Source organism: Caretta caretta, chromosome 11 (genome assembly GCF_965140235.1).
Source record: "Caretta caretta isolate rCarCar2 chromosome 11, rCarCar1.hap1, whole genome shotgun sequence".
Lineage (NCBI taxonomy): Eukaryota > Metazoa > Chordata > Testudines > Cheloniidae > Caretta > Caretta caretta.
In genome coordinates this window covers 61230654-61248092 of record NC_134216.1, presented here as the reverse complement: position 1 = coordinate 61248092, position 17439 = coordinate 61230654, and the positions used below count along the sequence as shown (strand labels likewise).

Below are 17439 nucleotides of genomic sequence, written 5' to 3'. Positions count from 1 at the left end.
TTTGTAAAGAAACTTGGCATTACTCTAATGTAGAACGTCTACACTTTTTTTTTTTTTTTTTTTTTTGCAACTAGTATTTAAAATGGGTTAGTTGATATTTTGAAAGGGTTGCTATGGATAATCAGACAATATCTTTTAGTGGAGATATCAAACAGAGGCCTTGGCTATTTGTGATCAGTAGAGATCCTGTTGTACTTCATAAGATTAGTCTTGATAGACAATTTTTGTTTCTGTGATCAGCAACTCTTTAATGATACCTTAGGTACAAGTTATCATGACTTGATCACATTTATAATGTCCGAACAGAATAAACTCTAAATCAGGAAAATATATACTTGGTCCTTTAAGAAGAGCCAGAAAGCTGAAAACAATCATGAGCCAAATCAGCCAGGAGGAAGAATTTAATCAGAAAAAAATGTGAATACTAACTGGGAGACATTTAAGAACACTTTAGTAGATGCCCAAAAAGCCACAATCAAGAAAGATGACCATATTGGTTAAAAAACCAACCTGGTTTAGGGGAGAAGCGAAGGCAGCTATAAAAATAGAGAGAGAGAACAACAGAAGAAAGTTGATAGTAACAAATATGGATCAGAAGCTAGGAGTTGTATAAATTTGATAAGGGAACCAAAGGGACACAAGGAGAAATCTGTGGCCAATAAGGAGTAGGTGTTTTAAGTATATTAGGAACAAAAAGTATCCTAACAATGGTATTAGTCCACTACCACATAAAAATGATAGAATCATCAATCATACTTCACAAAAAGCAGCCAAATTTTCAATAAATCTTTCTTTTCTTTATTTGAAAAAAATCAGATGATGTAGTCTAATCATAACAACACTGTTCATTCCACTAGTATCTCAGAAGAATGTTAAACAGCAACTACTAAAGTTACATATTTTTAAATCAGCACACCCAGATAACTTGCACCCAAGAGTTTTAAGAGAGCTGGCCAAGGAGCGTGCTGAACCATTAAATGCTGATTTTCAATAAGCCTTGGAACACTGGGCTAGTTCCAGAAGACTGAAAGAAAGCTAACGTTATGCCAGTATTTTAAAAGGGTAAATGGGATGACCTAGGTAATTATAGGTCTGTCGGTCTGATATCGATTCAAGGCAAGATAATGGAATCACTGATAAGGAACTCAACTAATGAAGACTTAAAGGAAAGCAATCACTTAATGCCAAACACCATGAGTTTATGAAAAACAGATCCTACCAAACTAACAATGTTTTTAATGAGATTACAAGTTTTTGATTGATAAAGACAATAGTGTTGATGTAATACACGTACCCTTTGGTAAGATGTTTGACTTGGTACCCATGCCTATTTTTATTAAAAACTAGAATGAATATAAAATTAACAGGGCACATATTAAATGGATTAAAAGCTTGGCTAACTGATAGGTCTCAAAATGTAATTGTAAATGGGCAACAATCATTGAGCAGGCCTGTTTCTATTGGGGTCCTACAGGAATCTGTTTTTGACCCTACACTACTTAACTTTTTTAATCAGTTACCTGGAAGAAAACATAAAATCATCACTGATAAAGTTTGCAGATGACACGCAAACTGGGGAGGGAGGAGTTAAAATATTGAAGAGGACAGGTCATTAATACAGAACAATCTGGACTGTGTGGTAAACTGGATGCAAGCAAACAATATGCATTTTAGTACAGTTAAATGTAAATGTACACATCTAGGAACAAAGTAGGCCATACTTACAGGATGGGGGGCTCTCTCCTAGGAAGAAATAACTCTGAAAAAGATTTGGGGGTCAAAGTGGATAATCAGCTGAACATAAGCTCCCAGTACGATGCTGTGACCAAAAGGGCTAATGTGATCCTGGGATGCATAAACAGGGGTATCACGAGTAGGAGTAGAGAGGTTAATTTACTATGGATCTGGTGCGACCTCTGTTCTCGTGATCACAATTCAAGAAGAATCTTGCAATGGGTTCAGGGATGAGCCATGAGAATGATTAACGGATTAGAAAACCTGCCTTATAGTGACAGGTTTCAGAGTAGCAGCCGTGTTAGTCTGTAGCCGCAAAAAGAAAAAGACTAACAAATGCATCTGATGAAGTGAGCTGTAGCTCACGAAAGCTTATGCTCAAATAAATTTGTTAGTCTCTAAGGTACCACAAGTACTCCTTTTCTTTCTGCCTTATAGTGACAGACTCAAAGAGCTCATCTCATCTAAGGGGTGACTTGATTAGAGTCAAAGTACCAAATGGGGAACAAATATTTAATAGCGGACTCCTCACTCTAGCAGAGAAAGGTACAACATGATCTAATGGCTTGAAGCTAGAAAAATTCAGACTGAAAATAAGGTGTACATTTTTCAGTGAGGGTAATTAATCACTGGAACAATTTACCCAGGTCACAGTGGATCCTCCATCACTAACCATTTTTAAAATCAAGATTAGAGGTTTTTCTAAAAAAATATGCTCCAGGAATTATTGTGGGGAAGTTCTATGGCCTGTGTTATACAGGATATCAGACTAGATGATCATTGTGATAGATAAGGATCTTGTGGCACCTTACAGACTAACAAATTTATATGAGCATAAGCTTTCGTGAGCTACAGCTCACTTCATCGGATGCATCCGATGAAATGAGCTGTAGCTCACGAAAGCTTATGCTCAAATAAATTTGTTAGTCTCTAAGGTGTACTCCTTTTCTTTTTGCAGATACAGACTAACACGGCTGCTACTCTGAAAACTGTGATAAATGTGGCAATTTCCTGCTATATCCGGGACAAACCTTACTGAATTAAATTAAAATTAATTCAATGAAGTTTAAGTATTTTAGGAGTTTGCTGTATTAAAAATGCAAAGTGTATGTATTATTGTGGGATTGTATGTCACTTCTCTAGGGGAAGATGTGGTTAGTGTATACCTTGAGAAGTGTTATGTGCTTCAGAGGACTATTTTCAACAATGCACCAGACAAACAAAGTTAAGTGGAGTTCTCACCACCTCTGGTTATGCAAAGATCCAACCTTCTGAAACTTCGCCCTGAGGACGGAACCATTATCTGGCTGATTACTTATTCAGGGTCTCTGCAGATCAAAGACCCAAACTGTACACAGGAGTGACTCAGAGATACATGGGGGACCTGGGGCTTGTTCTGAGCTAACAGCTATTTTGAACTTGTGCCCACAGAAAAAAATCCCTTTGTGACGTCTGAAGAACTCATCAACTGCCAGATTCCTTGCTGGAGTTGGGGTGTTCTCTGGTAGGCTTATCGGCAGGCATATAGATTCTTCTGAGGAGCCTGGCGTCAAGAGTGGGTGCCCTCACTGGACATAGAGGGGGAATACAGGTGCAGTTTCCCTGAACTGTGACAATCACACCGATCCTGTCTGACCTTGGAATCTATGAAAAGACTAGGGATGTTAATACCAGCGTTCAGTACATTCTCTAACTCAGGTAATTTTGTTCTATCTGAATTCCCCCCTTTAGTTGCATTTGGACATGGTATACTTCACTAAATATAACTGCTGGGCAATATTACTGAGTATTACTAAGCATTCGTGTTGCATCCCAGAAGCAGTTGCATTTCTGTGATGAGCGAAGTGATTGTATGCAGGTGCCATCTTTTACTCAATTCTCCTTCTTTCCCACAATGAAGGAGAGTCATAAATCCTCTTTATCCTCAGTCAGTAATTTGCAATTGGTAGTAGCTCTTCAGAACCCAGTTTTAGACATATTTATATAAAACACAGACATGCTTACATCCCCACAGCCTTCCAAAAACAGCCTCACCACTGCAGCATAAAAGTTAAACAGCCTTAGTAGTGCTATCCAGAAAAAAATTCATGCCGAAAGCATATAAAAAATACACTGGGGGAGGGGGGGAATGCATCAATATCCCCTGCACAAAATCCACACAATGTGAGAGAAAAAAAACAGTACTGGCTTCCTTGAAAAAAAAATGCCACACATGAAATGGGATGAACCTGCTCTGACATCCCCGTTTCTTCTATCCTGAATAATCTCCAAAGGCCTTTCCTTCACTTCCCCACCCCAAAAATCCTCTCCTCCTCCTCCTCCCTCCACTGGTCTCCCCAAACTTTAAGATCTGTTCTTTCTCCCACCCTACAGTAGGGCTAAGCAGCAGCTATGGTCCCCCATCTTGCCAATGCTTCCTCCTTCTACAAAGGGAAACCACAGCCACCACTTGTCATATGCCCCACTCATGGATTCTAACTTGGCGAGTCCAAAGGCACCCCTTCCCTTCCTGGGAGTCCAGATACACAGATCCTGCCTTAATACCCCCCTGAATACAACTAAGATTCCACATTCTGCCTGGACATTGATTTAGAAAACGTCTTCTCCTGCAGCTCCTTATTTATGCTGTGCCAAGTGTCCCTGCCATGGAAGTATTTTCTTTGTGATTTATAGTTCAAGTGAATAATCCTTTTAATCATTACTTTCTTCTCGGGTAAGCAGACTGAATTATGGTTACATAACTTATTTACAGAATATCTGGCATCTTTTACAATATAGTAGTGGTAACTTCCAAAGGAGGTTTCATTAAAAACAGAAATACAGAACAGTGGTCAAGAACACTCTGGATATACTGAAAATCCTCTTTACTTCAGACGGCATTTCTTTTTAGTTGTATCTGACACTATTTCCTTTACCTTCTCCCTCTATCTTTTTTCACCTTTCAACATGCGTATAAATGTACATTACAAATACTATAACTCAAGTAGCTAGTATAATTAAGTCATGCGTTTTCACTCCCCCACCCACCAGCTCGTCCTCTTGGAGGCTAGCTAGCAACTGGAGATAAAATGATATGTTTGAGTTTGATCAAATCCCCGAGGCCAGATGCTGGAATCTGACCATAATTCCAAGTTACGTGTACAATTTAAAACTGCAGAATAGCATCACTGCACCACTTGCACGTATCTAGCTTAAGTATAAGAAATTTGAAAATCAATAATCTTCAAACATTCCTACTGAATCTCTCTGCATCTTCTGTATAAAGGAAAATCTGTTCTGAAGCCAAACATCTTCCCATCTCCATTATTGTTACAGCACCTTCCTCTCTAATCAGAAATGTGGGCAAGAGGTCTGGTTATATGAATGGTCAGCACTTTCCTACTCAGATACAGGACATGTCACTTCTTGTTAAGTCTCAAAATTGAGCAGATAAGAATTAAACCACCTACTTTTAGAGAAGGGTCACCAGTTAGACTAACACCAGCATATATGAAGCTTGACTCCTGTCGCAGAGCTCCTCCTACCTGCCATGTCTAGCACCAATGGCATCCTGACCCTAGATGCCTGATAAAACACACTCCAAGAGGAAAGCCCTGCCTCCTAGACTGACCATTATTCAGGAGAGAAACATACAATTCTCCAGGCTGAAGTAATTGGGAACCAGGATTCGAATAGTTCATGAAAGACCAAACACTCAATCCTCAACCAGGATTGGAACAACAGGGGTACTGCAGACCAAGAATGAGATCCACCGGATGAGCCGTGTAAAGGGGATTGTGTGTAGTGCCTCCCCACACTGTTTTGTCGAGTCAGACACTTTTATTTTATACTCGCTTCAATTAAAAATAAACTATTCTAGGCTGTTTGCATTAATGGGAACTGAACACCTTATATGTGGACAATAGCCTTACCAGGGCTACCAACACTGTATTAGAAATCACCTAAAGCAGCACACAAAATCTACTGTGGAAACAGTGCAGTATCAAAGAGACTTCACAACTCTGAAGTTATGAACACACTGGTGTTTTGGATTGGATATACTGAAGTAACCCTCTTACCTGGGTTCTGGCTATAAAAAGGCCCTCCATTCATCTGGTTCTGAAGGCTCGTTTGTGAAGTGATGGAAGGAGGGCGCCTGTATGGTAAAGAGCCCCCTATTGTTGGGGGGGTGTGCCGGGAGGCAGGTCTGTTCATGCTGTAGAACTGAACTGGGTGACCTGGGTTAGAAAGAAAGAGGCATTAGCAGAGAGAAGATTGAAGTCTGGCTTTTTTATGCCTATATTCAAGACTTACTCCAAGGATTGAATTTGGGAGGGGGGGAGGGAACAGTAAGTCTGCATCTTAAGAGCATTTTGTTCAGTTGCCAGATCAGCTGAACTCTGAATGTCAGATAATACTGACACAAGGAAAAATAACGCTTACTCAACTGCTATACTTAGCACCACCAGCAAAAGCAAATACAAAAATGAGGAACTTTTAGCTTTAAAATGTTAAAACTGGAGGACACTGTTTCCAGTTAGTAATATTATATGATGCTTCATAATAAATGTAAATTCAGGAATGAAGGTCTTTTTCAAATTAAACTAGAGTTTCATTCACAAATCAGGTAGAGATGCTTCATTTCATTGTTAGCTAGCCAAGTGTTCAAATCACTCACAAGGTACCCACTAATTCAATTGGAAGTCATCTCTAGGGATCACAAATGTGTTATATTCTATGACTAAAGGCCACAGCCACAGCTCTCAGGAAATGTGTGGAGGATCATTTTTGGAGAATGGAAAAGAACAAACAGCTCGGGAAGAGGAAAGGGAATCCAGCACAATGTTTCAATGTATTAGAAAAATTTTAATTGACTCAATCCCTTCAATACCTCCGCTTTATTCCAGCCAATGTTAACATTGCAACACACAATTTCTATATCAAACTGATTCAGACATCTAGTAAATAATGTGTGCTTACCTTAAACTACACCCCAGAAGTCACAACTAGAAGACTAGTAATTTGACTTGAATCTCATTGTCATCATACTTGAACCAGTCATAAACCACAATGTTAAGCTACTATGTATTTACATCTAATTAAAGCTCTGAAGCATGCTATTGACACAAAGGTAAACTAGACAGTTTTCAGTTTACATGGTTCCTCCTCCACAACATTACAGGTGAAACTCATGGTTGTAAAAACCTCCAGGGTCCCTGCCCCACCCCCACCCCCCGCCAAAGACCTCAACCCAGTGAATTTCTGTCCTCCTCACTGACATTCTCCCTTTTTTTCAATCTGTCACTTTGACTGATGAAGCCTTTGCTTAAAGTTTTTTTTAATGTATTAGAAACGTTGGGGGGAAATTTCAGACTGAGAATGAAAGCTTTAAGCTCTGGGAAGTGATGAGATCACAAAGGTTCTCGTTATGCCTATTGGGAAACAGTAAGAAGGTTCCAGAACTATCCAGAAGCCTAGGGGAGGAGGAGAATGGGCGGAGTCACTGGTTGGTGGAGAGGGATGCTGCTAGTGCAGGGGTGGGCAAATCTTTTGGCCCAAGGGCCACATCGGGTTGTGAAACTGTATGGAGGGCCGGGTAGGGAAGGCTGTGCCTCCCCAAACAGCCTGGCCCCTGCCCCCATCCACCCCCTCTCACTTCCTGCCCCCCGACTGCCCCCCTCAGAACCCCTGACCTATCCAACCCCCCTTGTTCCTTGTCCCCCTGACAGCCCCCTCCTGGGATCCCTGCCCCTAACCATCCTCCAGGACCCCACCCCCTATCCAACCCCCTCTGCTCCCTGACTGCCCTGACCTCTATCCACACCCCCACCCCCTGAGACCCTACCCCCTATCCAACCCCCCTGCTCCCTGTCCCCTGACTGCCCCAATCCCTATCCACACTCCTGGCCCTAACCGCCCCTGGGACTCCACCCCCTTTCCAACCCTCCTGCTCCCCATCCCCTGACCTATCCCCTGACCCCCCCCCCACAATTCTCTGCCCCATCCAACCACCCCCTGACAGGCCCCCAGGACTCCCACACCTATCCAACTGCCCCCCTGCTCCCTGTCCTCTGACTGCCATGACCCCTATCCACACCACCACCCCTGAATGCCCCCTGGGATCCCCACCCCATATCCAACCCCCCCTGCTACCTGTCCCCTGACTGCCCCAATCCCTATCCACACCCCACACCCCCATCCAACCCCCCTGCTCCCTGTCCCCTGACCGCTCCCCCCCCCAACCTTCACCCCATCCAACCGTCCCCTGACCGCTCCCCCCCCCCAACCTCCACCCCATCCAACCGTCCCCTGCTCCCTGTCCCCTGATTGTCCCCCGGGACACCCTGCCCCTTATCCAACCTCTCCCCGCCCCCTTACCACGCCGCTCAGAGCAGCAGGAGCTCACAGCCACGCCGCCACACTCCCCGGCAGGAGCGGTGGGCCAGAGCGCTGGTGGCACAGCACACAGAGGCTGCAGGGGAGGAGGAACAGCAGGGGAGGGGCTGGGGGTAGCCTCCCCGGCCGGTAGCTCAGGGGCTGGGCAGGACAGTCCTGTGGGCCGTAAGTGGCCCGCGGGCCGTAGTTTGCCCACCTCTGTGCTAGTAGGTAAAGTCAACGGAAGACAGGAGGCCTGAATTTTATCCATTAAGAATCTGCGTTCCTGTCTAGCCAGCTTGACATCAGCCGTGGTGGGGTTTTTTTTTAGCATATCTGGATTGGCAAAAATATCATAACATGTTACTTTTTCAACACTAACTCTGTTATCTGTATCCACGGGAAAATACAAAAGATGTAAAGTAGACTGAGAATTACTGGATTCTTGTTTTATTTACAGAATTTATAACAGTGTACTTTTTGTATTTAAGGAATAAATATGCTCAAAGTCAATCACATAGAACAGGTTTTGTTTAATAAAATTAGTGGCTTTTCTATTGGCCTTTTTTTCCCCTAGAAGGGTAAAAACAGTGACTTTCTTCATTCTCAAAACAAAATTATTATCCTCATGCATCCTATTTCAGGGAAATCATCTGAACACTAGGCTAATATAAGGAGAAAGTGGGCAGCTCTTACTTTATTTCTTAACAAAGGGAAGATAGTAAATTATTTTTTAAAAATCAGATAATCTGAATTTTTATTAAAGGACTTGAGTTTTTCAATTCTATTTAATTCTGATTGTTTTATCAAAAATCCACAAGTAGTGCAGTTTAAGACCTAGAGACCTGTAACATTTTTCATAAACCAGTGCATCAAAACTGAAAATCAATCCATCTTCTAACTGCACAAATACTTTAGACATTATGACGATTTGTTGCCACTGAGATTCATCACAGCTCAGGTGCCTCTACAGTTGTTGTAAGAATTCTTATATATGAGATTAGGAAATAATGATACATGCTTAATTTAACCCTTTAACTAAACACTACTTAAAGAATATTTTCTCGCATGTTACAAAATTTCTAAATAAGCCTGAATGTAGACCACAGTTATGAAACATCCGAACTAATACAGCGTTGTGATCAGAGGCAGAACCCATTACAATCAGTTACTTCAAACACATGTAAGCCATTTTTGATATATAAAACAGATCTTTACATAACAATACTACATCCAAATCAATCAAACAAAAGGCAATACATACTAGTCTTACATTATATTTAGTAAAAAACATGTTGCAACTTCAGCAATTAAAGAAATAAAAATGCAGAGAGGCTTTATAAACGTTAAGAAAGCAAGCTTGAGTACACGCAGTATATCTCACCTATTGAACAAAGTCTTTTGGCAGAAAACGACTCAATTTGTGTATTAAAACTTCCATTTCCCTAGTAGTGAAACAAAAATGTATGTCTCTTTTGCAACAACTAATGGAAAGGAGAGATGTTGGCCCAATACACCTCATGGTTAGGGCCCTACCAAACTCACGATCCATTTTGGTCAATTTCATGGTCATAGGATTTTAAAAATCATAAATTTCATGATTTCAGCTATTTAAAACAAAATTTTCATGGTGTTGTAATTGTAGGGATCCTGACCCGAAAGGAGTTGGGGGGGGGGGGGTCACAAGGTTATTGTAGTGGGGATTGCAGTACTGCTACCCTCACTTCTGCACTGCTGCTGGAGAGCAGCAGCTGCTAACCGGGTTCCCAGCTCTGAAGGCAGAGCCGCAGCCAGCAGCAGCACACAAGTAAGGATGGCCTGGTATGGTATTACCACCCTTACTTCTGCGCTGCTGCTGGCGGGGCGCTGCCTTCAGAGCTGGGTGCCCAGCCAACAGCTCCCACTCTGCGGCCACCCAGCTCTGAAGACAGCGCAGAAGTAAGGGTGGCAATACTGTGACCCCTAAAATAACCCTGTTGCAATGCCCTCTTGGATCAGGACCCTCAATTTGAGAAACACTGGTCTTCCCCATGAAATCTGGTTAGTTATAGGGTAAAAGCACACAAAAGACCAGATTTCACGGTCCATGACACGTTTTTCATGGCCGTGAATTTAGTAGGGCCCTAATCACGGGAGTCAGGTCACAGAAAACCATACACACCACACACTTCATTAGAGGCACCATTTTGAATCCAATATTAGAAGAAAAACAACTGCTTGATGTCAAAAGAATTTCTGCCTTTATCCTACATACGCTTCTCTGGGAGCTCACATTATCCACACTGCCACAAACATACAACATAGTGGTTGTTTATAGGACTAATACTCAATCTCCTGGAAGAACAGGTGTTTTCCGACAAAACTCATATCCAAAAAAAATAAGCCAGAAAAAGCCATAAAGATTGATGTCTCCCAAGGATCTCTGAAAAGCCTCAGATTGTGTTCACATCTTGATTCACCTGTCTATGAAATGGAGCAAAGACTCACCTGCTGAGGGAGTGGAAGAAACAGCAGGGGGAGTTGGAGAGGTGAAGCCATCAGCAAGAGGCTGGGCTCCTGCAGCAGCAGCATCTGGGGCAGCGGAGGGGGCAGTAGCAGGAGCAAGGGGGGAAGGAGCAGGTGCAGAGGTAGCAGGAAGGGGAGAAGTGCCAGCTGAGCCAGCAGGGGCTATGTGAAAAGAGGAGGAAGAGGTAAAGTTAATAAGGAGATCAGGTTAGCAAGGATTAGAAAAGCCTTCTGACAATTCAGTGTTAGATATTCAGTAAACATTAAATGTTCTAGCACAAAAAGAGGGGATGAGAAAAAAATGACACTTATGTTACAGGAGCATTCCAGTATATGCAGCAAATAAGGGTACCTGGGTCAAAAAAGTCTGCTATCAATTACAGATGTGGAAACCAACCTCTGAACATCTCAATGAAAGTCATTACTTTAAGAAAGACTGCTTTCCCCCTTTGATAGTTACTCTCCAATCTGTAGCACACAACTTGGTAGCTTTTGTACAAAATTAAACATATAGCAGAGGGAAGCCATTAGTTTCCCATAGCAATGTTTGGCACAGAAAAATAATTCTTCAGAACACAATTTATGCTAAAATAATGGTTTTCCTTCATTTCACTGAGAAGACTAAGGAAAGAAGCACGCAGAAAATCCTCAACACTGTATGAGAAAAAGAAAGGAGAGTACAAACACTAATTTCTGTGAACCAAAAGTGTTTATGTTTGACAGACTGCCTTTTCCATGACAATCTGCTCTGCTTTCATGAGTATACTGAAGTATACTGTGTTCTTGCCTTTTTAAAAAAAATAAATCTAAGCTTCTAATAAACTTCTAGATGCCTACACGAACAGAAAGCAAATGAAAGACCATTCATCTGGCTAAAAGGAGCTAGAGATACTGTTTTCTTGGAACAGTGCTGTGTCCTATCTAGTCACGTCTAGACAAAGAGTTCCTGTCTCAGCTGGTTTAAATGAATCAACCGTTTTGATTAACCAATAGACATAAAAGGCAAACAGGCAAATATCAGCATAACCAAACATTTCCACACTCAGGGGATATCAAGGTACCCACATTTTAATTATTAGCACCAAAACAATGTTAAAGTTTGTATGGTTCTGGAAAAGTTGCCTTGAAAAATTCTCTTGGAGATTCAGAGTCTTGCAAACACAACAGTAAATAAACTCAAACATTAGAACTTGGGGAGAAAGAGAGGAAGGTGAGATTCCTATTTACCTGGATACACGCTAGGAGGAGATGGAGTGGGGACAGCAATAGGTACACCCACACTTCCACTTCCACTGTTCTCTCGACTGCTGCTCCGACTACTTGGGTGGCTCCCTCCACTACTCCCACTGCTGCTAAAGAAACCAAAGCCACCAAAACATTAATAATCTGGTCCATGGAGAAAATACATAAAAACCCAACAATAGAAACTTGCTACTTCACACTAATAACTGGCAGAAACAAACAACTGAAGCTGATATTAGAAAAATCATTTTTCACAAAAGCATTTAGTTTTGATCAAGAATGATCATTCGTTTGGCACTAGTAATCTAACAAGTATATACGGCATTTTGAAAAGCTAACTAACATGACACCACTGCAATACTATTAAATCTTTGAGTGGAGAGAGACAGCCCATTTTTGTACAGATTATATAAAGCATGTGGATTTGCAAGATTCTATTATATATGCTTCCACATTAAGTATTGTTGGGAGTAGAAAGGTTAAATCTATCAACATTTGCTGAAGTCAATAAAATCAAGTTTTCTCGTGTTTAGAATGGATATGGTATAAAGCTTATTTGTCAGCCTACTTAAATGTTTTTGAAGAAGAATTTAATATTTTAAGAGAGACATTTTAGCTCTCAGGTGGCATCTTATACCTCTGACAATTCCTAGGACTGAGGAAGTCTTCTAGTGGTCAGTGAAACAGTATCTTCTGTTATACATCATAACATCTCTCTGGGTTCAAAGCTAGTCGTTTACTCATTTATAAGTTGTGATTACTTCATTTTTACAGAACTGGTTAGCACTGTTCATCCTAAAGTCTCAAGATCTTTTATTTTTCAAAAAACGTTGATTATGAAGCACGAGCAATTTTTAGTCCTCCAATAAGCATACCTCATAATTCGCGCACACAAAATAATCTCCCCAAATCTTTGTAAAGATTAAATAGAGTGATGTTGCCAAGTTCCATATTATTATGACTGTTTCTACTACACAATTTTACTAGTAAATTATGAAGTACTGTACCTTACAAAATTAAAGTGTAATTGTGGGGAAAAAGTGAAGTAAATTTTAAGATGGAATATTATTGTTTTAACTGTGTCCATGAGTCAATGGGTTTCTCAGTCAGTAGTGTATTAGTGAGGTTATTAGTAGGATCTGGGTTTGATTTTAATCACAGCAGTGCATCTTGTATAGATTACTGTATTAGGCCAACCACATTCTGTGCAGGAGTAGACTGAATACCTGTATGTGCGATTCCTCTGATTCACAGAAGCTGTTCTAACAGGGCTCTGTTGCGAGGGAGCCATATTACGTGTTGGGCTAGGTACATAGTCATTTGGTACCACTGGAGGACGCACAGGCTCCAGTGTGCGATAGGGAGAGTGACGCCTGGACAAAAAAAGCAATATGTACAGAAGCAAATTTAGTCAGAATATAGCGCAGCCACAGATCTTTTACCAGTGTAAAATTATAGTTATATGTGTCGCAAAATCTAAGGGACTCAAAAAAATTGTTTTTCCACACATCTGCAATGTCCAATTTATGACCAGGGAGTGGAGGATGGGATTTATGCTCTCCATTACCCAAACCCCTTTTCCTATGCAGGAATTTTCTGTTTTGCATATTTTATTGATCTGAATCGAGCAGTTGAGGAGTCAGTTTGCCTTTCCACTACTAGATCAGAGTAGTTTGCATTCATGTAAATATCTTATTTTGAATTTAACACAATAAACTCTGTTTCAGAATCAGCCATTACATGAACATAAGAACGGCCCTACTGGGTCAGACCAAAGGTCCATCTAGCCCAGTATCCTGTCTTCCGACAGTGGCCAATGCCAGGAGACCCAGAGGGAATGAACAGAACAGGTAATCATCAAATGATCCATTCCCCGTTGCCCATTTTCAGCTTCTGGCAAACAGAGGGTACGGACACCATCTCTGCCCATCCTGGCTTATAGCCATTGATGGACCTATCACCCATTAATTTATCTAGTTCTTTTTTGAACCCTGTTAGAGTCTTGGCCTTCACAACATCCTCTGGCAAGAAGTTCCACAGGTTGACTGTGTGTTGTGTGAAAAAGTACTTCCTTCTGTTTTAAATCTGATGTCTATTAATTTCATTTGGTGGCCCCTAGTTCTTGTGTTATGAGAAGGAGTAAATAACACTTATTTACTGTCTTCACACTAGTCATGATTTTATAGACCTCAATCATATCCCCCCTTAATCGTCTCTTTTCCAAGCTGAAAAAGGTCCCAATCTTATTAAAATCTCTTCATACGGAAGCTGTTCCATACCCCTAATCATTTTTGTTGCCCTTTTCTGAACATTTTCCAAGTCCAATATATCTTTTTTGAGATGGGGCAACCACATCTGCACGCAGTATTCAAGATGTGGGCGTACTGTGAATTTATACAGAGGAAATATGATATTTTCTGTCTTATTATCATCCCTTTCTTAATGATACCCAACATTCTGTTCACTTTTTTGACTGCTGCTGCACATTGAGTGGATGTTTTCAGAGAACTATCCACAATGACTCCAAGATCTCTTTCTTGAGTGGTAACAGCTAATTTAGATCCCATCATTTTATATGTATAGTTGGGATTATGTTTTCCAATGTGCATTACTTTGCATTTATCAACACTGAATTTCATCTGCCGTTTTGTTGCCCAGTCACCCAGTTTTGAGAGATCCTTTTGTAGCTCTTCGCAGTCTGCCTGGGACTTAACTATCTTGAATAGTTTTGTGTCATCTACAAATTTTGCCACCTCATTATTTACCCATTTTTCCAGATCAGTTATGAATACGTTAAATAGGAGTGGCCCTAGTACAGACCCCTGGGGGACACCACTATTTAGCTCTCTCCATTTATTCCTACCCTTTATTTCCTATCTTTTATCAAGTTACCAATCCAGGAGAGAACCTTCCTTCTTATCCCATGACTGCTTACTTTGCTTAGGAGCCTTTGGTGAGGGACCTTGTCAAAGGCTTTCTGAAAATCTAAATACACTATATCCACTGGATCCACTTTTTCCACATGCCTGCTGACCCCCTCAAAGAATTCTAGTAGATTGATAAGGCATGATTTTCCTTTACAGAAAACATGTTGACTATTCCCCAACAAATTATGTTCATCTATGTGTCTGACAATCTTGTTCTTTCCTATAGTTTCAGCCAGTTTGCCCTGTACTGAAGTCAGGCTTACAGGCCTGTAATTGCCAGGGTCTCCTCTGGAGCCCTTTTTAAAAACTTGCGTCACATTAGCTATCCTCCAGTCATTTGGTACAGAAGCTAATTTAAATGATAGGTTACAGATGACAGTTAGTAATCTTTCAGAAATGTTGGGTGAATACCATCTCGTCCTGGTGACTTATACTGTTTAGTTTATCAATTTGTTCCAAACCTCCTCTAATGACACCTCAGTCTGGGACAGTTCCTCAGATTTGTCACCGAAAAAAGAATGGCTCAGGTTTGGGAATCTCCCTCAAATCCTCAACCATGAAGACCAATGCAAAGAATTCATTTAGTTTCTCCGCAATGGCCTTATCGTCCTTGAGTGCTCCGTTAGCACATCAATCGTTCAGTGGCCCCACTGGTTGTTTAGCAGGCTTCCTGCTTCAGATGTACTTAAAAAAATTGGTACTACTTTTTGAGTCTTTGGCTAGCTGTTCTTCAAATTCTTTTTTAGCCTTCCTAATTATATTTTTACATTTCATTTCCCAGAGTATATGCTCCTTTCTATTTTCATCGTTAGGATTTAACTTCCACTTTTTAAAAGATACCTTTTTGCCTCTCACTGCTTTTTTTACTTTGTTGTTTAGTCACGGTGGCTCTTTTTTGGTTCTCTATGTTTTTTAATTTGGGGTATACATTTAAGTTGAGCCTCTATTATGGTGTCTTTAAAAAGTTTCCATGCAGTTTGCAGGGATTTTACCTTTGGCACTGTACCCTTTAATTTCTGTTTAACTAACCTCCTAATTTTTGTGTAGTTCCCCTTTCTGTTGGGTCACCGTGGTGTTTTCCCCGCCACAGGGATGTTAAATATTATTATATTATGGTCACTATTACCAAGCGATCCAGCTATACTCACCTCTTGCGACCTGAACCTGTGCTCCATTTAGGACTAAACCAAGAATTGCCTCTCCTCTTGTGGGTTCCAGGACTAACTGCTCCAAGAAGCAGTCATTTAAGGTGTCAAGAAACTTAATCTCTGCATCCCTTCCTAAGGTGATACGTACCCAGTCAATATGGGGATAGCTGAAATCCCCCATTCTTATTGAGTTTTTTTATTTTAATAGCCTCTCTAATCTCCCTGAGCATTTCACAGTCACTATCACCACCCTGGTCAGGTGGTCTGTAAGATATGCCTACTGCTATATTCTTATTATTTAAGCATGGAATTACTATCCATAGAGATTCTATGGTACAGTTTGGTTAATTTAAGATTTTTACTTTATTAGATTCTACACTTTCTTTCACATGTAGCATCACTGCCCCACCAGCACAACCTGTTCTGTCCTTCCAATATATTTTGTAGCCTGTTATTACTGCTTCCCATTGACTATCCTCATTACACCAAGTTTCTGTGATGCCTATTATATCAATATCCTCATTTAATATGAGGCACTCTAGTTCACCCATATTATTTAGACTTCTAGCATTGGTATATAAGCACTTTAAAAACCTGTCACTTTTTAGCTGCCTACCATCACATGATGTAATTGAATGGGACTTTTTTTCATTTGACTGTTTCTCATCAGGTCACACTACGCAGGTCACACAAGTATTTCATCTTCCATCCTCTCCTTCTTATTAGGACATCAGGAATCTCCATTTATAGATCCTCCCCTAAGGGATGTCCGAACCACGTGCTCCTCTGTACCTGTCGGCTTTCCCCCAGACCTTAGTTTAAAAACTGCTTTACGACCTTTTTAATTTTAAGCACCAACAATCTGGTTCCATTTTGGTTTAGGTGGAATCCATCCTTCCTGTGTAGGCTCCCGTTTCCCAAAAGTTTCCCCAGTTCCTAATAAATCTAAACCCCTCCTTCCTACACCCTCATCTCATCCACACATTCAGACCTTGCAGTTCTGCCTGTCTAATTGGCCCTGCACATGGAACCAGAAGCATTTCAGAGAATTCTAACACAAACATACACTACATCAATGCAATAACTAGAAGGGCTGCTGTTCCTCATGACACAATTCATAAGGACTATCAGATGAAGAAAATGTAGAATTCAGGTTCATAGCTCCACTGGAAAGCACATTTTACCATTCACAGCATATATGCCCAACCTGTGACACAGTATGTCAATTTAAATATTACATTAGCTACTGCAGATAGACAGTACAACCTGTCAGAAAAAACACACCACTAATTCTATCCACCACAGATAATACAAGCCAAAAGAAATCAAAGGAAGTCTTCCTGAATAAAACTTCTAATGACCTTCATCATCTACAGTGAGCAACACATCACTTACAATTTAAGATGTGGTCAATGAAAAGGATGGTGGTACAACTTCTCCAAGCCTCACAGCCCATCTTTAGATGGTGGACAAGAAGCAAGAATAAGGAAGATGTTTAAAATTTTTGCCCTGGTAGAAATTTAGGTGCT

At 40.9% G+C, this 17439-nt stretch overlaps 1 protein-coding gene across 17 annotated transcripts in view; it reads right to left on the bottom strand.

Annotated features, from left to right (window-relative positions):
- ABI2 (abl interactor 2) overlaps positions 1-17439 on the bottom strand; it is a 105124-nt gene that overhangs the window by 17143 nt on the left and 70542 nt on the right. For 5 of the 17 annotated variants that reach the window (XM_048870492.2, XM_048870479.2, XM_048870481.2 and 2 more), the window contains 4 exons: positions 13062-13208; positions 11821-11945; positions 10576-10755; positions 5793-5951 (listed from right to left, as the gene is read on the bottom strand). In XM_048870492.2, coding sequence (XP_048726449.1) covers positions 5793-5951; positions 10576-10755; positions 11821-11945; positions 13062-13208 — 611 coding nt within the window. The remainder of the gene's footprint in view (positions 1-5792; positions 5952-10575; positions 10756-11820; positions 11946-13061; positions 13209-17439) is intronic. The other 12 variants (XM_048870482.2, XM_048870484.2, XM_048870483.2 and 9 more) reach the window with 7 other exon arrangements.